Here is a 23781-nt window from a genome sequence, read left to right as displayed (position 1 = left end):
GAAACAGTATGTTCTACAGAATTCAGAGATGCCAACTATTACGATTCAATTGTAATAATTACGAATCACCCATCATAATTACGCCTTTACCAATCGCACACCACAAATTACGATTTTTTGTTGATTTTTAAATCTAAATGTATGAAGTGTTCAAAAGGATACACAAGGCATGCCATTACAGCTTGAATTCTCAGAATATTATTTTCGGATTTCTCAGTAATCATTTATACCCCTTTCCTGTCCCTCGTTTAAGAATATTTCAAGTTTTCACGCGCTGAACGCAGTGTGTGCTTCCAGTACCGGAAAAATAGGGACCTGTGAAGTGGTATATCTTGCGGAGATGTTTTCTTTGTTCATCACATGATCAGACTTCCATGCAAGTATGCGAGCTCTTTTGTCTTTGTTTTGGCAGCAAAGTGGTCACAAACTCCGTTTGCTCCGTTTCATTATGAATACTGTATGCGTGACTGTTGAGAAGTATTTATTGCAATGTATATTTACATATATTGCTCGTCTAGGATATATGCTAATCGTATGTTACGAAATGCGAAAAGTTTGAAATAATGAAGCGATTTCTTGTGCAGGAAAATGCATGTGATGACATTACAGTGACTAATGACGCTAGTAATAAACCAAAAATAGTTCAAAAATTTAGGGAGGAATACTCAAAAGAATGGCCCTGTTTACTGCGTTCCTCAAACTCTCATTCACATGTGTTTAGTAGTGTGTGTAGCTGCGATTTTTCAGATGCGCATGATGAGAAACAACAAGACTGAATTCCGTGCTAATATGAACTTCGTACTGTTAAGTGCTCTGTTAGTGCAGAGGATGCACATGATATCAAAAGAAAGAGCATGTCACAAGTGTACGTTTACCAGACTGGAACTACAAGCTGCTAAGGGAGCAACTACAGTACTCAACAAAGGAAGTGATCCTTCAGCCTCCACTCAGATATGTACTGCAGATCACCTGTTTCTTTAGCAGGTAAGAATCATACACTGTTTATATGCCAGTCTTTGAATATGTTACATCTGGTTGAATTGTATGTTGTTCATTGATTTTTCAATAATATGTAAGTTAGTAAGATCTTGGGGGGGGGGGGGAATTACACACACACCACCCCCACCCCACCCCCGGTGCCCTAACGGGTGCATTATGAATTGCCTTTCTTGAAAGTTGGCATCTCTGCAGAATTTAGATATCTCTCATATCGTGTGTTCTACTGCATTTCCTTCTGGATGTTGAATAGAAGTAAATGTGTGGTTGATTTCCAGTCTTCTCATAGCCTCTTGAAATTCTTCAGAAATGAACTGACTTCCGTGGTCTGTCAATGTATGTCTTGGTTTTCCCATGTCCATATTAGTTTTAACAGGTTCAGTTCCTCTTTCTCTTGGGAATCTGATTTCTTCATTTTCAAGGTCAATGATGATACTGTACCGTTTATTCTGATGAAGTCTGCTCCAAGGATTACATTGTATTTGAGCCAATTAATAACAGTAAATGAGTGTTCAATCGTGATCTCTCCAATAATCAAATTTAAATGTGTTTGTGTCATACATTCAACAGATTTATCGGGTATTATACCTCTAATCTTTGTTTGTGGTATAAGGAGAATAGGAATTTTACATTTCTTCTTAAGTTCTTGAAATAATGTATTTGATATGACTAGGGGCCTTATTTTTTTTTTTGTGAAGTAAAACCATTGATTTTGATGTTAAAACTGACACTATTTCGGTAGGTATTTCGTGAAATAAATTGTTATACTGATCGATGTTTCCTGCAAAATCTTCCTTGTAGTAGCATATGGGGTAAATGTAACTAATTTTGTGATAAGGGATTTTAAAGTAAACTCTTGTAATGTATCATTGTTATTAAATCTTTGAAAAACCAAATATGCAAATTGTTATATAAATAAATATATAAACCACTGATACTTTGAAATGAAGTTAGGTGATCTGCCCTGTGATATAAATGTATACATAGCCTACATTTTTAGACATTGAATTACTTGTCTCCAAAGTACAAACTATAAGCATGGTTTCAACATTATCAGGATGCAGAGTTGTGCGACAGTCAGAAAGTGTCTTTGTGTAAGCAGAGAAGCTCCTCTCGCTGACCACATTAGACATCAGAAACCATAATGCTTGCGAACACTTGGATGCAAATTCACTGTGGTCTTTTATAAAACCTCCTAAAACTTTGCTAACACTGTTTTCTTTCATTTCCTCAGCTAGATGTGCTTTCGTTGCATTTTGCAAACTCATATAGCCCTGGAAGATGTTCACAGATATGCTCTTTTTCCCGGGTTGGGGATGAGTAGCTCAGATGACCCCAACTTGGCAGGTTCGATCCTGGCTCAGTCCGGTGGTATTTGGTCAACCTCGTGTCACTAGTTTACTGGCATGTAAAAGAACTCTTGCAGGACAACATTCCGGTATCTCAGCTTCTCCGGAAAACGTAAAAGTGATTAGTGGGACGTGAAAACAATAACATTATTACTATTCAAACAGGCTATTTATTTGCAATAGGCCTACCAATACAGTAAAGGGAGTATTATTTATTTTTCCTTTTATATTCATTCTCTTCCTCATGTCAGGATTATCTTATTTTTCTAGAGGATTGTTGGCTTGCACGAATGCTTTTTGTGTGTGTGCGTGCGTGCTTGTGTGGGGTTTTTTTTTTTTTTTTTTAACAAGTTGCTCTCTATAATTTTTCAACACCTTTACGATCTGTAAAGTATTATTTGTGTTATTTGCCGCTTAGAATTATGTTCATTTGCTTCATTCTGATTCTCTGCAATGTATATTGCACGTTTCCACTTTACACTGTTGATACATTAGAATCCTTCTTGCAGCATCAAATACATAGAACCCCTCGGCCCTCGAAAAACCTGTTGTAACTTCAGTTTTCGGCATTTTTATACTTAAATGTTGGACATTTCCCGATAAATGTTCGTAACTAACGAACTCTCATTGCGCACTGCTGTATCTGCAACCGGCCTTGTATGTTGTTACGACCACAACGCTATTTGCTGTAATCGATAACAGATATTGATTTTTTTCGACTGCCTTAGAGATCGCGGAACTGAATACATACTTTCGATACGGAGTGCGTACCAATTTGTGTGCATTTGTGTAGGGAATATACAGCGCTGTCAAGCAAATGAGAAGGAAACTACGATAGTCAAGTTCTCAGAAACATTTTAACGTTTATTGGAGCACTCTTCCGGTGCCATTTTGCATTTTTCATACCAAATGGGGTATATTTCGTGATTATTTGCACAATTCGCACAATAAATCATATTTCATGATATTTCGCGAGTTCATTTTGATAAAATACGGTATTTTCAGTACCTGGGAAGTCATATATAGACAAGAAAGAAATTATCAAAAAAACTCGTGCATATCGTTGTTACCAAAAAATATGGCCCCTAGATATGACGCTAATGCTGGATCCTGTGTTGATTAAGCAAAATATTTTTATCCCTTGGATTCTAGCTAAAATGATGGGTAACCCAAATTTTCATCGTTTTTCTTCATATGGTTCTTCAAGTAATTCGTCAGGTACAATTTCTCGATATTCAATCTGTGCAATAAACCAACCTTCTGTGTGATTGGTTACATTATATACATCATTTATATATCTGTCGGAGTTTTTTTTTTCACACCCTGACTTTCAATAATATGTCCATACGGTACCCACATACAACTTCAGTCATGTCATACTTTGAATATAGAGTTTCCATACTCAGTTTCTTTAATTATCCATGTGGTGATTATATAAGTCATGATGTGAATTAAGAAATATTATTTCATTTCCTCAAGTTTTATAATCAATCATTTCATTTTAATAAATTATTATATTGACGTACTATACATGTAAATTATGTTCTCCATGAAAAAAAGATTATTTATTTCAAATTGCTATGAGGAAAATGTCACAATATGTTACCTTGACAAATATACTGTCAAAATTTCCATATTCTACATTCCTTATTTTATAGTGTTTGGATATTTTTTTCCGCCAGTGTACATAAGAACTCGTAATTTTCTTGTTTCCAATCATGCATCATTATGGCATCTGTTGAATAAAAGTTGTTCCAGATATAGCAATGTTTTTCTATGAGAATTTGAAATGTGTTCTTGTAGACCTTAGTGTTTGGCATGTGTATCTGTGCATTCTGAATGGTGGTGGTGGTGATTATTGTTTTAAGAGGAAGTACGCAACCATCTTCTATATATCACTAATCAGAGAGAGAAAATTGAAGGGATCCGACACTTCGAAAAATGAAGGTATCGACCAAAGAAAGACAAGAGCCACAAAGGGCGTGAAAATTAAAAACTCCCTAGCCCTCGGACACCTAATGGCGTCGGGGTCGGAATAGAACAAGAGTTTCCAAGGAAGGCTGGATAGGATAGATAAAAGTGAGGAGCCTGGCACAAGTTAGTGGAAGCAATGCCAGGACTCAGCTAAGGGCCCCGTGGTCGCCAACTCACGCTCCAAAATTCAGAGCCCTGGGGGTCGCCTCTTACGACAGGCAAGGGATACCGTGGGTGTTATTCTACCGCCCCCACCCACAGGGGGATCTGCATTCTGATGTCTTCTATGAAGAAAGTTTCTTTTAGTAAGACATAGGTCAGTCTTGATGGTGCTGTCTTCCCAATACCCAGGATTCATTTTGTATAACGAGCTTTAACTTTCTCTAGCGTTATCAGATCGTTAATTTTAAGTTCATCCTAGATTACATGGATCCCATAAATTGCTATTGGTGCTATAGCTGTTTTAAATAGTATCATTGCTGTTTTGTTGAAAGTTTTTGTGGTTGTTGAATGTTGTAAATTGCTTTTATTGCTGATGTTGCTCTTTCTTTGATATGATTGTTGAAAGATACCAATGTTGTTTGAAGAGTAACTCTGAGATATTTGAATTTTGGTACTACTTTTAGAGGTTTATTTTGAAGGGCTACTGTATCTTTTAGAGAGAGTTTATCACCACTTCTAAAAGTCATTTGTTTAGTTTTGTCGTGATTTATTTGTAAGTCATAATAGTAGATTTCATCACCCAAATGAAAATTGTGTGTGTGAATTGTGCAGTATGCAAATATCTGCAGTAAAAGACAAATTACAATAACAAAACTAGGACTAGAGTAATGTAATATGGCTTTTGTATTTTGCCCATTGTGCACAGTTTTGTTAAAAATAATAAAGAAAAACTAATTGTAGAGGCTGTTATATACACCAAATATATCATACAGTCATATATAATGTTATAGTAACATGCACAATCATTTATAGAAAATTATTAAATTCAGATTCAGTAAGTTACAAATATTATCTTTACAGCAATGGCCATATTGGTAAAAAAAAAAAAAGAACAAAAATAAAAATATCTCTCTTAAGAGCTCAGTTCTATAAATTAAATTAAATAAATCTACAAATTGTGACATTCGGATTTTGTACTCTGAACATTTCTTTGATCAAAAGAAGAAATCCAGTCATGAAAATTCAATATTCATTGTGATAGTTCTCTTTGATTTTTTAAGGAAACAAAATTAAAATCACATAGAAGGTAACTATATGATACTCTATCCAAATAAGAACGATGATATCGTTTAAAGTATAGTGCACCATTCCGAGTCCGTATTTCGTGGCGTTCAAGAAAATCCGCAGCTAGTATCGGTAAGCATCTCAGGGAATACGAAGTATTAAAAAATTTTACGTGACTTCGACTGAGAGTTATTCACTATCTTTCTTCCATTTACGTTAGGCAAGTTTTATGGACATTTCAGCTTGAAATCAACCGCAGAATCAGCAACTTCTTATCAACTTTGATATCATTTTATATACTAATATTATAATCTATAAATAATAATAATGGATTAAAACTTAATAACTATTATTTATTCAAAATAATATAGTATATGCTGGATAAATTAAATCTTAGGTTCAAATATTCATCATTATTTACAATGATATTTCTTTGAAAGCATTGGTTTAAATTCATTTTTTTCTTCTTGTTCATTATAGCCTTCAATAAATAAAATATAAATGTCAGCTCTTCCAAGCTTTTGATTTCATGAATAAACATAATTAATCTCCTATAAATCTGCCTGGATTTGAATTAATTAAATGAAAATTATCTTGACCTAACATTAATTGCTTCTCACATCTTTTAGGTTTCTTATTAAAGAATTAAACATTCAAGAGTTCATTATGTCAAAAAAAATAATTACTTGATTAACATGTTTGAAAGTTTTTTTTTTTTTTTTTTTTTGCTAGTTGTTTTGCTGAATGTAGGATGCTAAAAGGTTTGTTTTGTCACCTATTCAATACATATAAATTTTACAATTTAGAAATTTATTATTGATTCCACTTGAGACATGTTTCGCCCTTCATTGAGGGCATCATCAGTCAAATTATCTCCTCAAGGCAAAAATCAGGTACCTGGTTAGTAGTTGACATGCACAAATTAATACACATTATTAATAATACACATTACAAAAATTAAGTATGAGAAACAGTTGTACAATAGTGATGATTGAACATATAGGTTTATAGAATAAGAAGTCAGCACCAATGAGTAAAATTAAAATAGTAGAGTTCGGCAGTGGTGCTCTGGAGAACAATTGACGCACTCATAGGAAAATATAAAGTTTTAAAAATATTTACATTATAACAATCAGGGGAGAAAGGGTGTAGTGCTCGGCGTCAATGTTTGTAACCAAAAATTAATGTCAATGGTTGGTAACTATACAGTATTTACATTGTCCAATTGAACAGTTGAGAATTTTACAATTGATATACATATTTACACAAGAGCAGCTTGGTGAACAAGGATATAAAAAATCTAGTACCAAGTGCGTCCTGTTGTTTTAAAGGTTGGAAGAAGAATGTAGCATTGACATTTCAGAAATATGCAGAGTGGTTTATCTTAGTTAAAATCACTGGGGGCAGGGAAATATTCCATAGCCAAATGAGGTTTTATAGACATCAAGCTGAAAGTTGTCCGGTTGCAGCACCGAGATCGGTACGGAGACTGGTCAGTGTGGATGGAGACTCATGGGTATTGAGTGCGTTTGAATGGCAACAATGATGACAGTTATTTGTAGGTAATTGCTTATTAGGAATATGTTGCGGGTTGAAACTTTCGCTTATTCTTTTAGTTGACTTCTGTAGCTTCGAATGTTATGTGAAGACATCGGTGTGAGATGCCGGTGAGACTAAATTGATATTATTCCGTGGAAAAAAGTATGACGGACCTCGGGACGAAGTTATTGTTTTTTTGTTGCTGGTCTGGTGAAATAGAATAGAGTTGCTTGTGTTGTGAACTGCAGTGGAGAGATTAGAATGTATACGGTAACTGCAAAGTCAGAGCGTTGGAGCTGGGATGAGGCATCTTCTCATTCTGACTGCGAAAAGGAGCCGTAGTGGCACGCCATATTCGTGCCGACGTGCGCTGGGTTCTGGCGTGTTGTTGAAAGTTTTATTGTATGAAGTGGAAGTTATCTGTAATTGAGATGTTAATAGTATTAGTTGGTGTGTAAGAAAGGTTTATGGTAAGTAATGAAGAGTAAATGTTATGTTACATACCTGATGTGTCGCTGAGAGGCAATTGTTGATGAGTATTGGTGGACTATGAAGGAGGCTCAGTCAGTAATACGCACATGCGGTTGGCAATAGCGGCGGGAGGGGGGGGGAGGGGCATGGGCGGAGTCATGCACAGAGGTGAGCTGTCAGAATGGAGGAAGGTAGAGTGGAGGGGCGAGCTTGTTGTGTATTGGGAGTGCTGGTTGATATAGTGTTGGTTTATAAAAAGAGGGAGGGGGGGTATATATGGACTCGAAAGTTACGCGGATAGTATTGATGTCTTTTTGTTAATGCGATGAATGTTATTTGCTTGTGTTGGGTGTTGTTGTATTTTTGAAGGTCGAGTGGTTTTTATTTCTCGTGTTGTATCGGTGGGGTCGTGGTGGAGGGGGAGGTGCTTGGGTGGGAGGATGTATGGGCTTGCTGTCGTTGTGTGTGGGGGAATTGGTGGGAAAGGGGGAGGTAGGGGGGTAATTGTCGACGTGCTGGGTGAGTTAGTTAATGTGGTATTGAAGATTTTAGACAAGTTGTTGCCTTGAAAATTCATTTTTTGTAGTAAGGTGGGAATTTGTTCATAAAGGGTTTTTTTTATATCTATTATCTCATTGAGGTTTTTGTCTTTATTGAAATGTTGGTCTAGAAAGATGTATAGGTTCTCAAACTCAGTCATTAGTTTGCCTTTCTCAGCTTTTTTTAGGATTTTTAAGTCTTGTTCTATTGTGGTGAAATGGTGGCCAGTGTCCCTCATGTGGGTGCTCATTGCGGAAAATTTATTATGTTTTTGGGCATTGTAGTGTTCTAAATAACGGGTTTGAAAGCTGCGGCCAGTTTGTCCGATGTACGAGGAGTTGCATTGTGAACAGATGAGTCTGTAAATACCTGAGCCCGCGTAGTGATTTCTTCTTGGGTTGACAGAGTTCTGGTTGAAAAATATGTTCTGGTTCTTGTTCTGCGTTTTGAAAGCAATGTTGACTTAGTGCCTTTTTAGGGGGTTGGCTATCTGGTGGATGACTGGATTAGTGTATGTGAAAATTGCTTATTTGTGTTTATTGGGTTTTATTTGGGAAAGTTTTATTGTTAATTTTAGTTTTACTTTGTTGATGATCTTGTTGATCATGTTGGTGTTGAAGCCATTGAACTTGGCAATATCTTTTATGTAATCAAGTTCTTTTTTTAGATTGGTAGGTGAAAGGGGAATTTTTAAAGCTCTGTATATTAAACTGTAGTAAGGGGCTTGTTTATGAGAGTTTGGGTGTAAAGAATTATTGTTTATTGTTAGTGGGCTGAAGGAGGGTTTTCTGTGTATTCGAAACTCAAATGCATTATCCATTCGTGTGATGTTGATGTCTAAAAAATTGATAGAGCCGTTGTTCTCATCTTCTTTTGTGAATTTTATATTGTTGTCTAATGTGTTTAGGAATGTGAGGATGTTGTCGCTGCTATTGCACTGTTTATCGATGATAACTAGTGTGTCGTCGACATAGCGGAGCCAAAGATGAATACCATTGATGGAATTTATTATTTTATTGTGTTCTAAGTTGTCCATATAGATGTTCGCTAGAATACCAGAAATAGGGTCTCCCATAGCTAAGCCCTTTTAGTGGTATATCTTGTTGTTGAACGTGAAGTAATTATTATTCAATATAAAGGTTAATACTTTAATAAACTCATCAATTTCTATTTTACTTAGTCCACTGTGTTTGGAGAGGTTGTTTTTTATGATGCTGATGGTTTCGAGAACTGGGATGTTCGGATACATGTTAGTGATGTCAAAGGAACATAGAATGTGGTTCGGTTGCAGTGTAAATTTATTCAAGGTTTGACATAGGTCAATTGAGTTCTTAATGGGGTTTTTGTTGTTGAATTTGTAATGTTTTTTGAGAAAGTAGTGTAGAAATCTTGAAGTTTTGTATGTTGGACTGCCTCTACTGTTGATAATTGGTCGGATGGGGATGTCTTTTTTGTGGGTTTTGGGTAAGGACTTGGCTGTGGGTAAAGTTGGATTCATGTTGACTAGTTTAAAGATTTCATGGTCATTTAAGAGGAAAGTTGAATTTTTGAGAAGGGTTTTCAAATTGCGTTGTACTTTTGGTATAGGATCCTTGTTGGTGATGGTGTAGGTTGTGTCGGAAAAGAATTCTTCAGTTTTTTTATGTAGTCCTGTTTGTTCATGAGTACAATTGCGTTACCTTTGTCGGCTTTTGTTACTATAACGTTGTTGGTGTTTATTTTGGTCTTTAAAGCATGGATTTGTTTTGAAAGGGTAGTGTTTTTGTTGGTTTTTAACTCATTAACAAGGAAGGGCAGTTTCTTTTTTATTTCGTGTCTGACGTCATTTTGTTTCTCTGTGGTGATCTGTTTACTAATGTTGGATTCTACTTCTGCAATAGTGGTGGTTAGGTCATCGATAGTATTGGGGTTAGGCCAATTGTGTTTTAAGCCTCTGTTTAGGAGGTTCATTTCTTTGTCAGAGAAGGTGGTATCGGACAAATTGATGGTAGTAGGGGTGTTGTTTGAAATAATGGATGTAGTATTATTGTTCTTATTGTGGTTTGATGTGCTTGGTTTAGTTCCCTTCAGATGGGCTAGTTTGAGGTTTAATGTTTCTTGTTTCTTTTCTAGTACGTTGGTTAATTTATTGTCAGTATGTCTTAGGAAAGATTGTCATTCAAGTGGGGATAAGTGTTGTGCAAGGGTTAAATGTGTTCGATAAAGCTGTAAATTTAAGAATGATTTTTTCCTGTATAGTTGTTTAATCTCATCCTTCAACCAGATGTTGTTGACTTTGTTTTGGGTGATTGTCGAATTTTGAAATGGAGTGCTTTACCTTTGCAGTGGTCTCAAGAATTTGGGTACTAAATTTAGCTTAACACATTCTTTAAGGAAATTAATATCTTTGGAAATTTTGCCGATTTTTACCTTGAGGTTTACGTCGCACCGACACAGATAGGTCTTACGGCGACGATGGGACAGGAAAGGGCTAGGAGTGGGAAGGAAGCGGCCGTGGCCTTAATTAAGGTACAGCCCCAGCATTTGCCTGGTGTGAAAATGGGAAACCACGGAAAACCATTTTCAGGGCTGCCGACAGTGGGGTTTGAACCTACTATCTCCCGAATACTGGATAGTGGCCGCACTTAAGCGACTGCAGCTATCGAGCTCGGTTTTGAAAGTTTTAAAATATAATAATAATAATAATAATAATGAAATAAAATATCTGGTGGCGTTACTAAGAATGATTAATCCTTATCACTTCTTTCATATTTGTTGTACGCAATTAAATGTTCGCTGAAGCATATGCAAAATAAGATTAGTTTCACTTTTGTAGCTTCCAATGGCTACCTACCATAATATAAAAAGATATTATTACTCATAAATAATTATTTTCGAAACATTTTCCTCGGAAATAGGTAAAATTACCCTAAATTAGATTCAATAGCTTCATTGTCAGGTTGCAATTATGTCTTACCAAATCATAAAATTCAATCATTTGACTGCAACTTGATAAGGAATACCATGGATCAAATTTCTAATTCCTCACTAGTGACAGGCTGCCATAAAGAAGACACTAAGATCGTATATCCTATCAATGACCTGCCAATTTAGCTTAAATCAGTTTAAACCATAAATATAATATGAAATCCTCTTTGAAATTGCCATATGAGTGTTAATTATAGGTTACTTGAAATTATTTTTGATGATTATTATCCATTATTGACTCGTAAGTTTATTACCAAATTGCCATTAATACGTAATATAGGTTATTCCATATTTAATATCATTACTAGCATCCACTATAACCTTGATCTATATTTGCGTTCATTATTTAACCTTATATGAAAATCTGTCCTTATACGTCTTCATATTTATCATAATTCCTCAACTACATTCTCTTATACAACATTATTCCATCATCTCGCATTCCTTTCCTCACATTTTCTTCATATATTTATACCGCCGCATATGCAAGTATTGTTCATTTGTTTCTATGAAACACACAATTCAGTTCACTTCACTACTACTTAACATTAATACTTCATGGATCAACAACTAATCATATGCATAGCAATACGCACTTCACTTATATCTTCACATTTAATCTATACTGGCTTAAACTTGTCAATAAGTCGTCAATATTTACGAACTCGGTAACCTACGACTTGATATAAACATGTATCATACTTCATTTTCATCAAAACTCCATATCTTTGGGATGGCTTATTGAGAATTAACTGAAATATTGCTAACGTAACAGTTCACTGACATGTACACTTTCCTACATTTGGATGTATTTAAATCTTACGGAAGACTACCTATAACCTTCCTTAATCCATCACTATTGAATCACTCGCGTCAAAACTATGTGTTATTAAATATTTCACAAAGATATAATGACCTATTCCTTCCGAACATCATCAGTCAACAACTATCTGCAAGAAAGAAAAACATAAAATAAATTGTGAAACTTATCTTATTCTGCAGCTGCTTGTGGCCGGAATAGTTGTTGTATTGCTACATCCTTCCTCGGGTATGTTCTTCCCTGGACATCGGATCAGTAATCTTTGAGTCTCGGTAATTGAGCGCGTATTCACGGGTGGTGTCGGCTGGATTCCATCAGTCGTCAATCCTATCTTTGATTTAGCAAATCATGACGTTGATCTTGAGTGCATCATGAAAAACACATTCAAAGACAATATTAATAACATCTTCCTCTTAGTTGCAAAGCCTTCTTGTACTATTATTTTGCTTTGTACAGTAAAATGTGACGTCAGTTTATCTGCTCTATAGATTTCTAAGATGTTAATGGTACCAGTAGATTATGATCGTCTAATTCAATGGTGTTTACATTAAATGCTAGCGTTTTCTTAAAATGCGTTTCCTAAAGAGACTTTCACTTTTCTTCCATGCAATTCCAAGGTGAGTCCTATTGTATTTTATCTCCTCCTTCGTATTTCGTTTTAAATCTCATACATGTGATATGCACGGAAACAATTTTTCGTAATATCTTCTGTTTTTAGCGTTAAATTTGATATTCTTGCTTCAGAATATGTTATTTTCTTTTACGAGATTACTCTTGATCTTCACAGCTGCTTATTTCAATTCAGTGTTCTATTGTTCTCTCTGTTGACTTTAACAATTTCAAAATAGTACATTTATCTCGGTCATGGCCACTATGATTCCTATTGCTCGTATCATTTGACTTGTATTTTTCTGCCGTTTGATATATAAACTTTTAAGCGTTATTCACGGCAAATGACGACTTTTAAATTCTGTATTTTAGTAATTGGGGCAATGAAAATGGCACAATAGAAATCTTAAAAATGTTATCTCCAGTTAGTCAGAATGTGATTTATAACATGGCATCCAAACTACAGAGGCATATTCCAGACAACTTCTTAATAGAAATTTTGCCAGGCTGTGAGTGGCTCAGGTGGTTGAGACGCTGGCCTTCCAACCCCAACTTGGCAGGTTTGATCCTGGCTCAGTCTGGTGGTATTTTGAAGGTGCTCAAATATATCAGCCTCATGTCGATAGATTTACTGTTACATAAAAGAACTTGTGGGACAAAGTTTCGGCACCTCTTTGTGTCTGAAAACCGCAAAAGTGGTTAGTGGGACGTAAAACAAGTAGCATTATTAATAGAGAATTAAAGAGAGTTGAAATGGAGGTAGAATCTTGTAAATCCCTGCTATTTCTTGCCTATAAACTACAAGGATTTATTATATCATTACAAATTTTGTCAGTATGCAGGTTAAATGAAAGATTATGTGTTAAAGTAACACCTAGATCTCTCACGGTGGGGTTTGTGTTTTTTTTTTTTTTTTTTTTTGCTAGGGGCTTTACGTTGCGCCGACACAGATAGGTTTTATGGCGACGATGGGATAGGAAAGGCCTAGGAGTTGGAAGGAAGCGGCCGTGGCCTTAATTAAGGTACAGCCCCAGCATTTGCCTGGTGTGAAAATGGGAAACCACGGAAATCCATTTTCAGGGCTACCGATAGTGGGATTCGAACCTACTATCTCCCGGATGCAAGCTCACAGCTGCGCGCCTCTACGCACACGGCCAACTCGCCCGGTCTCACGGTGTTTACCCTTTCCAATGTTTCATTATTCAACTTACAGAATATTTGAAGTGGATCTCATTGCTAATTCTAGAAAAAGAAATTACGGAGCACTTTTTGATATTAAATGAAAGTTGTTTTTTTTTTTTTTTTTTTTTTTCCCCCAATTATTGAGGCAACTCAAATCTACTTGTAACGGAACTGCATCATTATAGTTACTAATTTCCTTGAACAGCTTTACATCATCTGCAAACAACAAACAATTAGAGAACTGTAGAACATGTGGCAAATCATTTATAAATATCAGAAAAACTGTTGACCCAAATTGGACCGCTGGGACACACCAGAATTAACATTGAAAACATAGGACGTAGCCTAATTAAAAGAAACTAATTGTTTTATATAAGAAGGATATAAGGCAGTCAATTTTAACATTTCTTGAGAGAAACCCAATGCTGACAATTTATAGTCATGATCCAATTTATCAAATGCCTTGGAAAAGTCCAAATGTATTGTGTCAACTTGCTAACATCTGTCCATTGTATTTTTTTTTTCTTTGCTAGGGGCTTTACGTCGCGCCGACACAGATAGGTCTTATGGCGACGATGGTATAGGAAAGGCCTAGGAGTTGGAAGGAAGCGGCCGTGGCCTTAATTAAGGTACAGCCCCAGCATTTGCCTGGTATGAAAATGGGAAACCACAGAAAACCGTTTTCAGGGCTGCCGATAGTGGGATTCGAACCTACTATCTCCCGGATGCAAGCTCACAGCCGCGCGCCTCTACGCGCACGGCCAACTCTGTCCATTGTATTAAAAACACTCTGGACAATGTTAATCACGTTGGTAGAAGTTGATTGGTGAGGGTAAAATCCATGCTGGCATTGTGATACGTAAGGTTTGATGTGGTAAAATATACAAAAGTATAAAATCTGTTCCGAAACGTTTCCAGAAGGACAAATAATAGAAATTGGCCTATAATTTTCAATAAATGTAATATCACTTGATTTAATAATGGGACAAATTCAATCAATTTTTGCAAATCTAGAAATATCAAGAGTTGTTAAATTACATGGGAGAGACAAAGGAAACTTAAGCAAATCGGTACAACCTCTCAACAAATACAGAGGAATACCGTCAGAACCACTTTACTTTCCTTGTATCAAATTATTTATTGCTCTTTTGTACTCAACTTCAATAAAATCTGTCTATAAAAGTCAAGATGTTTTAAAGATTCTTCCTCTACTAGTGAATATGAAGGTACCCCGAGCCTTATACACACTTTTAAAATGAGGTGCAAAAGAGTCGACAATGCTCTAAGCACTTGTTAAAGGATTATCATTGAACAGCATCTGTTTCGTGGATGTCCTATGATTACTGAGTACATACAGTACTCCAAGGCTGTACAAAATATATGTTCATATATGTCTGATGTGGCAGAACATATGCTAAATGAATAATTGACTAAACCAACTTATAGTCCAGCCACCGGCTGTCCAGCCCTACCATTTCTCAGACAGTGTTGCTGATTTTGATCCTTGCAATATAAACAAACACAAACTCCTAAAATTTTTCACGCATGCTTAGATCAGATTCTGTGTTAATGCGATATGAATGCATACGGAAATACACTAAAATTATCTGTAATATATTGAAAACCAAGAATAGTGTAATCATAATAATAAAACATTCCAATTAAAATTAACCGCATAAATATAATAACAAAACATTCTGGTCAAAATTAAGCACACTCAGAGAATAGAATAACCGTAATTCAATAATAGTAAGACTATAAACGTAATATAAAATAATAACACTAAAACCAGAACTCTGTAAATAGTATCACTGTAATTAAAATAAGTCAGAATAAAAAATAAAACCTTGAGAATAGTATCATGGTGGTAATAAACACGCCACACTTACAATAAAAATTCAACATACTCATAGAATAGTAGTACCGAAATAATAAATTTTGCAATTAAATGGTACAGTTATGTACTCAGATTAACTAATCCAATGGGAATATGTCAAGTTCTCTCAGTATTTTACTTAAACTGGTCTTTCCTCCACTGAATAAGCTAGATTCTTCCAAAGAGGAAAGTAGTTTATCACTCGTGTGGAAATTCCCTCCTCAAGTAATAACTATACATATTCGCCTTATCGCATCCTTTTGAAATGCATCTAGTGATGTCTTGGGACAATATCTTGGTCTTTGTTTTTCAGAGTACATAACACTTTGGAAGGTGTTGTAAGATCCGATGGATTTTTTTCCTTTTCTTTTGTTACCCTTTTCACAAACGTCCTACCTACTTTTAAAACGTCACAAACTCGATTCACCACTTTAGTAACAGGAAGAAGCAGCCCACCGTTATCACGCACTTTCTCAAAATATTCACATAACTGGTATGTAAATATGCATTCACGGCTTTGGTTCTTATAACAACTGATATTTTTCTTAGTAGTTTCCGATGATCCACTGGCCATGTCACAGTAACAAAAACAAACGGCTTACACACACTGTAAAAACATGCACTTCATGCAGACTAGAGAGCAACTGAGGCTACATGTTTCTCTTTAAACAAGTGGCATCACTGCATTAGCAGTACATGGGACTCGTGACGACATGAACAGTGATTGGTGCTTGCTGTTAAATCTTAAGTCTGGTGCGCCAGTTTCACCAGGCATTGCAAACCGTGAAAATTATTCTACCTCCAGGAGAACTCTTAGTAATCATTGCGGTAAAATAACTTAAATTAAAACAATAACAACAAATCGACGAAGGGTGTGGGTTTCATTGATTTAATATTAACAACATACTGCACAGTGAAAACCTACAACCTGTTTTCCAGTCAATGACCGGGTCAGGGATGGGATGAATGAAGCCCCCAACTTGCGGCGAGGATATGAATTATGCCAGCAGCCGAGGCCTGTCGCACTCCTCTGGGATACTGCACAATATAAATTTGTAATAGTGTTTTCAAGGTTATATCTATAGTTTCAAATTGCTGCAGGTTGGCAATACTGTTCTCTCTCTTTTCTTTATACCACAACCTGTCAAGGCCGGACTATAGTTGTACTTTGTATGCTCCTCAGCATCTATTCTGACTAAAACCTACTTACCGGGCGAGTTGGCCGTGCGGTTAGGAGCGCGCAGCTGAGAGCTCGCATCCGGGAGACAGTGCGTTCGAATCCCACTGTCAAGCAGCCCTGAAAATGGTTTTCCATGGTTTCCCATTTTCACACCAGGCAAATGCTGGGGCTGTACCTTAATTAAGGCCACGGCCGCTTCCTTCCCATTCCTAGGACTTTCCTGTACCATCGTCGCCATAAGACCTATCTGTGTCGGTGCGACGTAAAGCAACTAGCAAAAAAAAAAAAAAAAAAAAGCAAACCTATTTACAAGAGATCTGTGGTCTTCGTGGTGGTGATTATTGTTTTAAGAGGAAGTACAGCTGGGCAACCATCCTCTATATAACATTAATCAAAGATAAACATGGAAAGGATCCAACACTTCGAAAAATGAAGTTATCGGCCAAAGAAAGACAAGGGCCATGAAGGGCGTGAAAGTGAAAGACTCCCTAGCCCTCGGAGGCATAATAGTGTTGGGGTCAGAAAAACAAGAGTTGACCAAGGAAGGTCAGAAAGGATAGATGAAAGTGAGGAGGCTGGCGCAAGTAAGTGGCCGTGGTCGCCAACCCGTGCTCCCAAATTTAGAGCCCCTGGGGCTCCTTTTAGTCGCCTCTTACGACAGGCTGGGGATACCGTGGGTGTTATTCTACCACCCCCACCCAGAGGGGGATGGTCTTCGAGGAAGTACCGTCGTCCTTAAGCTTAAGTGAGACAATTTCTTTGAAATGCTGTATAACATTTTCCCCCCAAACCCCATGGCACAACAGCCATTAAGGGCCTTGGCCTACCAAGCGACTGCTGCTCAGCCCAGAGGCCTTTAGATTATGAGATGTCGTGTGGTCAGCATGACGAATCCTCTCAGCTGTTACTGGCTTTCTTGACCGGGGCCGCCATCTCACTGTCAGATAGCTCCTAATTGTAATCACGTAGGCTGAGTGGACCTCGAACCAGCCCTCAGATCCAGGTAAAAATCCCTGACCTGGCCAGGAATCAAACCTGGGCCCTCCAGGTAAGAGGCAGGCACGCTACCTGTACACTGCAGGGCTGGCTGTATAACATTTTAATAAATGTAATAACCAGGTAGCCATGATCATTAAAGTGTTAAGTCTTTACAGTCTGGTGCCATGGTTAGCCGATTCAAGTCCCTTTGGTGGAAAAAATTTTCACGATCAGGATGTTGGTTGGCTGGGTAGGATAGGTGGTGGTATACAATTTCTAACCACTAGATTGTGTGCCAAAAGCCGAGGTTCAGTTGCAAAACTCTCCACAGTGTTCATATGGAGTGAGGGCATAGGACACTTGATGGTGATTTATCTATCAGGTGGAGATGTTAAGCCTTGAGCAGACACCTTGGTGTTATTCAACTGGAGTAGGCCATGTGCTAACATTGGGTTTGATCCACTCCCTACCTCTTTATCATCACATCCAGACATGCAGGTTCTCCACGGGCGTCAGATAGAAAGAGCTGCATCAAGGATCTCTAGAGGCCACAATCAATTAGTAAATCGGTAACCAGATGAATAATCTATTACTAAATTTGTGCTATGAGTACACCATTGCAGTAATGTCCACCTCTCTGGTTGGATGGTAAGTATAGTGCTCTTCAGTTCAGAGGACCCCGGGTTCAATTCCTGGCCGAGTTGGAGATTTTAACCTTAAAATAGTTCATTTCCTTGTCTTGGGAACTGGGTGTTTGTTATGCCCCAGCATCCCTCCAAATCATACATTCCATACAACAGTATCCTCCACCACAGTAACACACAGCTTCGTATGCATGGCAGATGCTACTCACTCTCATCAGAGGGTCTGTCTTCCAAGGGCTGCACCAGGCTTATAAACAGCCACACAAAATTATATATATGTAATCCTTTATTTAGGAAACTGAGCCTCAACAGCTTTGCCATAAGACTCAGTATTGAAAAATGTTAGGGTCTTGGAATATAAATGGTTCCTTAAAAGCGCACAGACCCACGCACAGCTGCCTCGTCATTCGTGGCTAGGTAACTTTCCTTGAGGGCAAACTTCTTCCATAACTTGGCCATCATCCCCGGTATGGTACCTCTTGCACCCACTTACAATCCGTAAATGGTGATGGGAGTTTATGTTATATTTCTCCATGATGTAATTGTATACTAGAATGAAGATTGCCTGCTTCTCAGAGTGCACATCGTGCAGCTGTTGTTTGCTTGATTCTGATGATGATGATGCTTGTTGTGGCCTAACATCAAAGGTCATCGGTCCCTCTGCTTGATTCTGTATGTACTGTTGGGTCCAATATTACAGAGTGATCTCTCTGTTCATCGATGGCTGGAATATCTACTCTTCTTATGCTTCCGTTTTCAGCTAAGTAGTTAACTTCTGCATATACTTCCCACCCATTATTGCAAAAGGCTTTTGTAATAAGGCTGCGAATTGTGTGATGGTGAGTATTCCTAAGCAGTGAGCCGAATGGACAGTAGCTAAGAACATTGAGGGTTAGAAACTTCATTTTCGAATGGTCCGTATTGAACTGAGATTACATATATATATATTGAAGTAAAATTTAAAATTCCACCTTTTCAATACAACATACTTTTGCAATGCAGTTTTACATTACAGTTAAATATTTATTTGGTACCAGTTTCAACCCTGTTCAAGGTCATCATCAGCCATAAGCATAAATTGTACAATTCAATTTATTTAAGTGTAATGTAAAACTGCATTGCGATTGTATTGAAAAGGTGGAATTGTAAATTTTATTTAAATATATATGTAAGCTGAGAACAGTCCGGCCCCACGGTGTAGGGGGCAACGCGTCCGCCTGTCACCCGGCGGCCCCGGGTTCGATTCCCGGCCAGGTCAAGGGTTTTTACTTGTAAATTATTAATATCCCTGGCCTGGGGACTGGGTGTTTGTGTCGTCCTTAACGTTCCTTTACTCACATTCGACACTTTACACTTCTGCAATATCCAAATACACGCAGGTTCATTACATATGGTGCAAGTAGGGGCAAAAGATGTTTCTAGGTCGACGTTTCAAATAAATAGCACTTTTTATTTTTTTTAAAAACTGAGAACATGTCTCAAAGTTTCAATCTCACCGCAAGCACACCTGCAGTGGTTGTTCTCCTGACTTCTAGCATACAAGCTTTTTACTGGCACCACATCTGCCATCATTTTGATGCTTTCAGTCCACTCTGAAGTTGTAAGGACTACCTTTTCTGCAAACCACGTATTTCCTTGAGGGTGCTGTGCGAAGAGGGCAATTCCTTTACCTTTAGTAGGAAGGAACTCTCATTTCTTAGCCTTTCCCTGATAGCTTTGCTATTGTTGTTTTTCCCGCAGTAATGTTCAAATTACGGAAACAGTCGGATTTTTCTTTCTCAGTACACAAAGTGCACATACATTGTTAGATTTATCCAGAATCTTTCACACGTTAAGATGTTGGATAAATGCTTCCCACTGGGCCTTAACTAATGTTAAACCTTTGTATTTTATAGGTGAATAAATCAAGGCATGCAGAACATCAACAGGAAGTGAAAGAATCTCTTTGATCGCGCTCTTTAACAACTGGTCTACGTCCTTAAGGAATCCTTTTGGCAACTGATCGAGTGGGGCATTCTGTAATGGAGACACAAGCATTTGATCAAATTTCAGAAGTGGAGCGACGATTCATTTTCCCAGTTTATCTTTTAGGTTATTTGTTTCTTTAAGATTTCCTCTATTGGTTATAATGCTGGAACACTTGGATTCGTTGACTTCCAGCCCAATTACTTTCAAGCATTTTAATAGCCTCAAGGGACCGATGACCTTAGATGTTAGGCCCCTTTAAACAACAAGCACCATAATCATCATCATCATCATCATCAATAGCCTTAAGTCCCAGTTCGTCAACACATTCTTGATCTTTTGCTGTCAACGCAATATCATCTGTGAAGCACATAATGGAGAGATTGTCAGTTCCAGGTACAAGCGGATATCCAAAGGCCTCTGTAACTGATTTTTCTCACAGTTCATCAATTACAAAATCGATACACACATTAAATATTGTTGGCGAAAGTAGTGCAGCCTGAAGAATTCCCCTCTGAATATTGATATGTTTTGTTACATCTGTATTCTAGTGCTGTTCCCAGACTGTAAATTTATAATAAATCATCTTAATTTTGGTGATAAACTGGATGCTTCCAGTGTGTAACAAACATGATTATGACCAATATTATCATATGGTTTTGTAATATCAAGGAATAATATTGATGCATTACCATTTTCTTGTTTAACTTTCTCCAATACTGAACTAATGATTGGAAGTATTAATGTATGCTTCAGGAAGTCTGGTAAAACCTCTTTGATTTGGATTAAACGGAGATAACATCTTTCACCTGTTTATCTAATACCTTTTCAAAGGTTCGCCTTAGGATTGAACATATTGTTATTGGTCTCCATTCATTTATATCATTCACATTTCCACCCTTATGAATTAAAATTGTACAAGCAACCTTGAAACATTCAAGAACTTGTGTCTCTGTCAGCATTATAGTTAGTATTTTAACTATTATACTGACTACTCGTGCACATTTAACAACCCTCATAAGAACCTTGTCAGGACTAGGTGCTGTATCTCTTGCCATTTTCATCATAGCATTCATTTCTTCTTCAGAGCTCACTGTCATGTTTTCATAAGTAGATGGGTCTGAATGTGGTGCTGGATAATAATAATGATTATTATTGCAATAATGTTGTATGTTCATATAATGATACAGTATACTTTGATGAATCTTTGTGTTTCAGGCACCTATTCATCCAGTTTACAACATTGGACGAGAAGCTTTCCTAAATGCAACCCAGCACTTTTACAAGTTACCTGCAGTGCATACACAGCCATCATAAACTTTCTGATATACATTTGTTTTGCAATGCTCGATATTTAGGCACTTTGCAAACCCAGATCAAGATTTGAAAGACAATTGTTAGTGTTTCTTGCGTATGTTTACAAAGAAATGTTTTATAATTATTTTCAGACCCAGTTCTGGAATGCGAGTTTTTGAAATAAATTAATTACTTTCTGTTTAATAAAAAAATTCCTGTTAATTTCCTTGTTCCTGTAAGAGATTTTCTCTTGGAACAAAATTCCAAGTCTGTTCCTAATATCAATTTTTCCTAAAATATTTTTTCCTAGAACTCTTTTTGTAATGTATCATTTGAAAAAATACATTTTCCTAATTGAATGGATACTTTTTTAATTGTAAACATTATTGTGAAAACATTGTGAAAACTATTTTCAAAATTCTTTGTAAACATCAGTTGCGGAACATGGAGCTCAAATAATACATTACGGCAGAGGAGTGCAATTATTTCTGAACAGACATACATACACAATAAAACAAGAACCTGTACAGGAGAAATATACTTTGAGTGCTGCAGACTTTGGACCAAAGAGTGCAGTGCCAGGGCTATTACTACTGCACAAGCGGTCACAGTGAATGTGGTAAAAAGTGTGGATTCGCTTTCTCCCAACAGAGAGACAGTAGAGACAGAGAACATAAAAGTTTGACTTAAGAGAATAACAGAAGATGGACTAGAAATGCCACCAGCACAAATTTTGAGAACATTATTGCACAATGTGCCATCAGGAGTCCTGAGTCAATGAACATGAAAATATAAAACAATCACTTAGGAGAGTGAGATGACATGACCTACCTAAAAATCCAACATGTTAGCAGACCTGGAGGAGATCCCTGGCACATATCAAAAGACAATAAGTGGCAATCTTTTCTTCTGTACAACTCATGCCAAGAAGATGATGGGAATGACAATTCATACCTGCCAACTTTACAAAACCAAAAATCAGGAGATTTTGATAAGAAAATCGGGAGATATAATTGGTCAAAACTCCTTATTCTACATGTCTTGCGCGATACAGTTCTATGATATATTTTTAACACTTATTGTCTCCAAGCCCGACTGCTGCTATACGAGGCAACAAGGCTAAAAATTACACATCTCTATTACCTCACCGAAAGTATGTGAGTGAGATGATCGGTCTCTGATAAGCCTTCCGAAAATAGTATGAACTCGTGTTCCACACGTGTGAATTGGTCATGTACTTAGATGCCTTTACTTAGCAAATGCATAGATAAATCAAGCACCTATGTGATTTTGTGAAGCTCAATGCTATTTCTATCAAATAACTAGCTGTTGTACCCGTGCTTCGCTACGGAATTCTCAGAAAGACTGTCCTTATAGTTTTCCAACTGAAGTCAACATAGGTCATTACAATGACATTAGTACAAATATCCCGATTAAAAGTAATGCTGTCATGAAATATTCTATAAAATGGAAAACAGCACATTTTTTCACTTTTAACGAAAAGAAAAGGACTACGGTGTCGATCTAACAGTTGAAAGTTGCAGAGCTAGAAAGACCAGGCCACAGACAGCCGTCATAATTCTGTGCACACTGCTCATTCCAATCACTGCCTCAGAGTAGGAATCGAAAAGCTGGAATACTATGATTATCCCATGTGTTACGTACCAGCAGTATCAGAAAATTTATGAACCAGAGGAATAGCATGCTAAAGAAGAGAGAGATCTAACTCCCCAGCTACTTCCTGCCAGTATTCAGGTATGCTGTTATACTAGGTACGCAGCAGTAATCCCATCCATCAGAGATACATGGCAGCAGAATACACAAAGCACATCACAAGAAACAATGGTCAACGTAATGTTATTGTTGATAGATTTTATGAGCTTTCTGTATTGCAGGCCTTCACATTTAGTTTTCTTACCGAGCTCGATAGCTGCAGTCGCTTAATTGCGGGCAGTATCCAGTATTCAGGAGATAGTGGGTTCGAGCCCCACTGTCGGCAGCCCTGAAGATGGTTTTCCGTTGTTTCATATTTTCACACCAGGCAAATGCTGGGGCTGTACCTAATTAAGGCCACATCCGCTTCCTTCCCACTCCTAGCTCCTTCCTGTCCCATCATCGCCATAAGACCTGTCTGTGTCGGTACAACGTAAAGCAATTTGCAAAAAAAA

The 23781-nt window shown here is 37.2% G+C and overlaps 1 protein-coding gene across 2 annotated transcripts in view; it reads left to right on the top strand.

The window, feature by feature from the left end:
• Positions 1-21836, top strand: part of Fntb (Farnesyl transferase beta subunit) — a 339753-nt gene extending 317917 nt beyond the window's left edge. For both annotated transcript variants that reach the window (XM_067136752.2, XM_067136751.2), the window contains one exon: positions 21536-21836. In XM_067136752.2, the coding sequence (XP_066992853.1) occupies positions 21536-21581 (46 nt within the window). In that variant the 3' untranslated portion in view covers positions 21582-21836. The remainder of the gene's footprint in view (positions 1-21535) is intronic.
• The last annotated feature ends 1945 nt before the right edge of the window (positions 21837-23781 follow it).

This window comes from Anabrus simplex, chromosome 1 (genome assembly GCF_040414725.1).
Source record: "Anabrus simplex isolate iqAnaSimp1 chromosome 1, ASM4041472v1, whole genome shotgun sequence".
NCBI classification, from domain to species: Eukaryota; Metazoa; Arthropoda; class Insecta; order Orthoptera; family Tettigoniidae; genus Anabrus; species Anabrus simplex.
The sequence above is the reverse complement of the archived record's forward strand: the minus strand, read 5'-3'. Positions and strand labels throughout refer to the sequence as shown.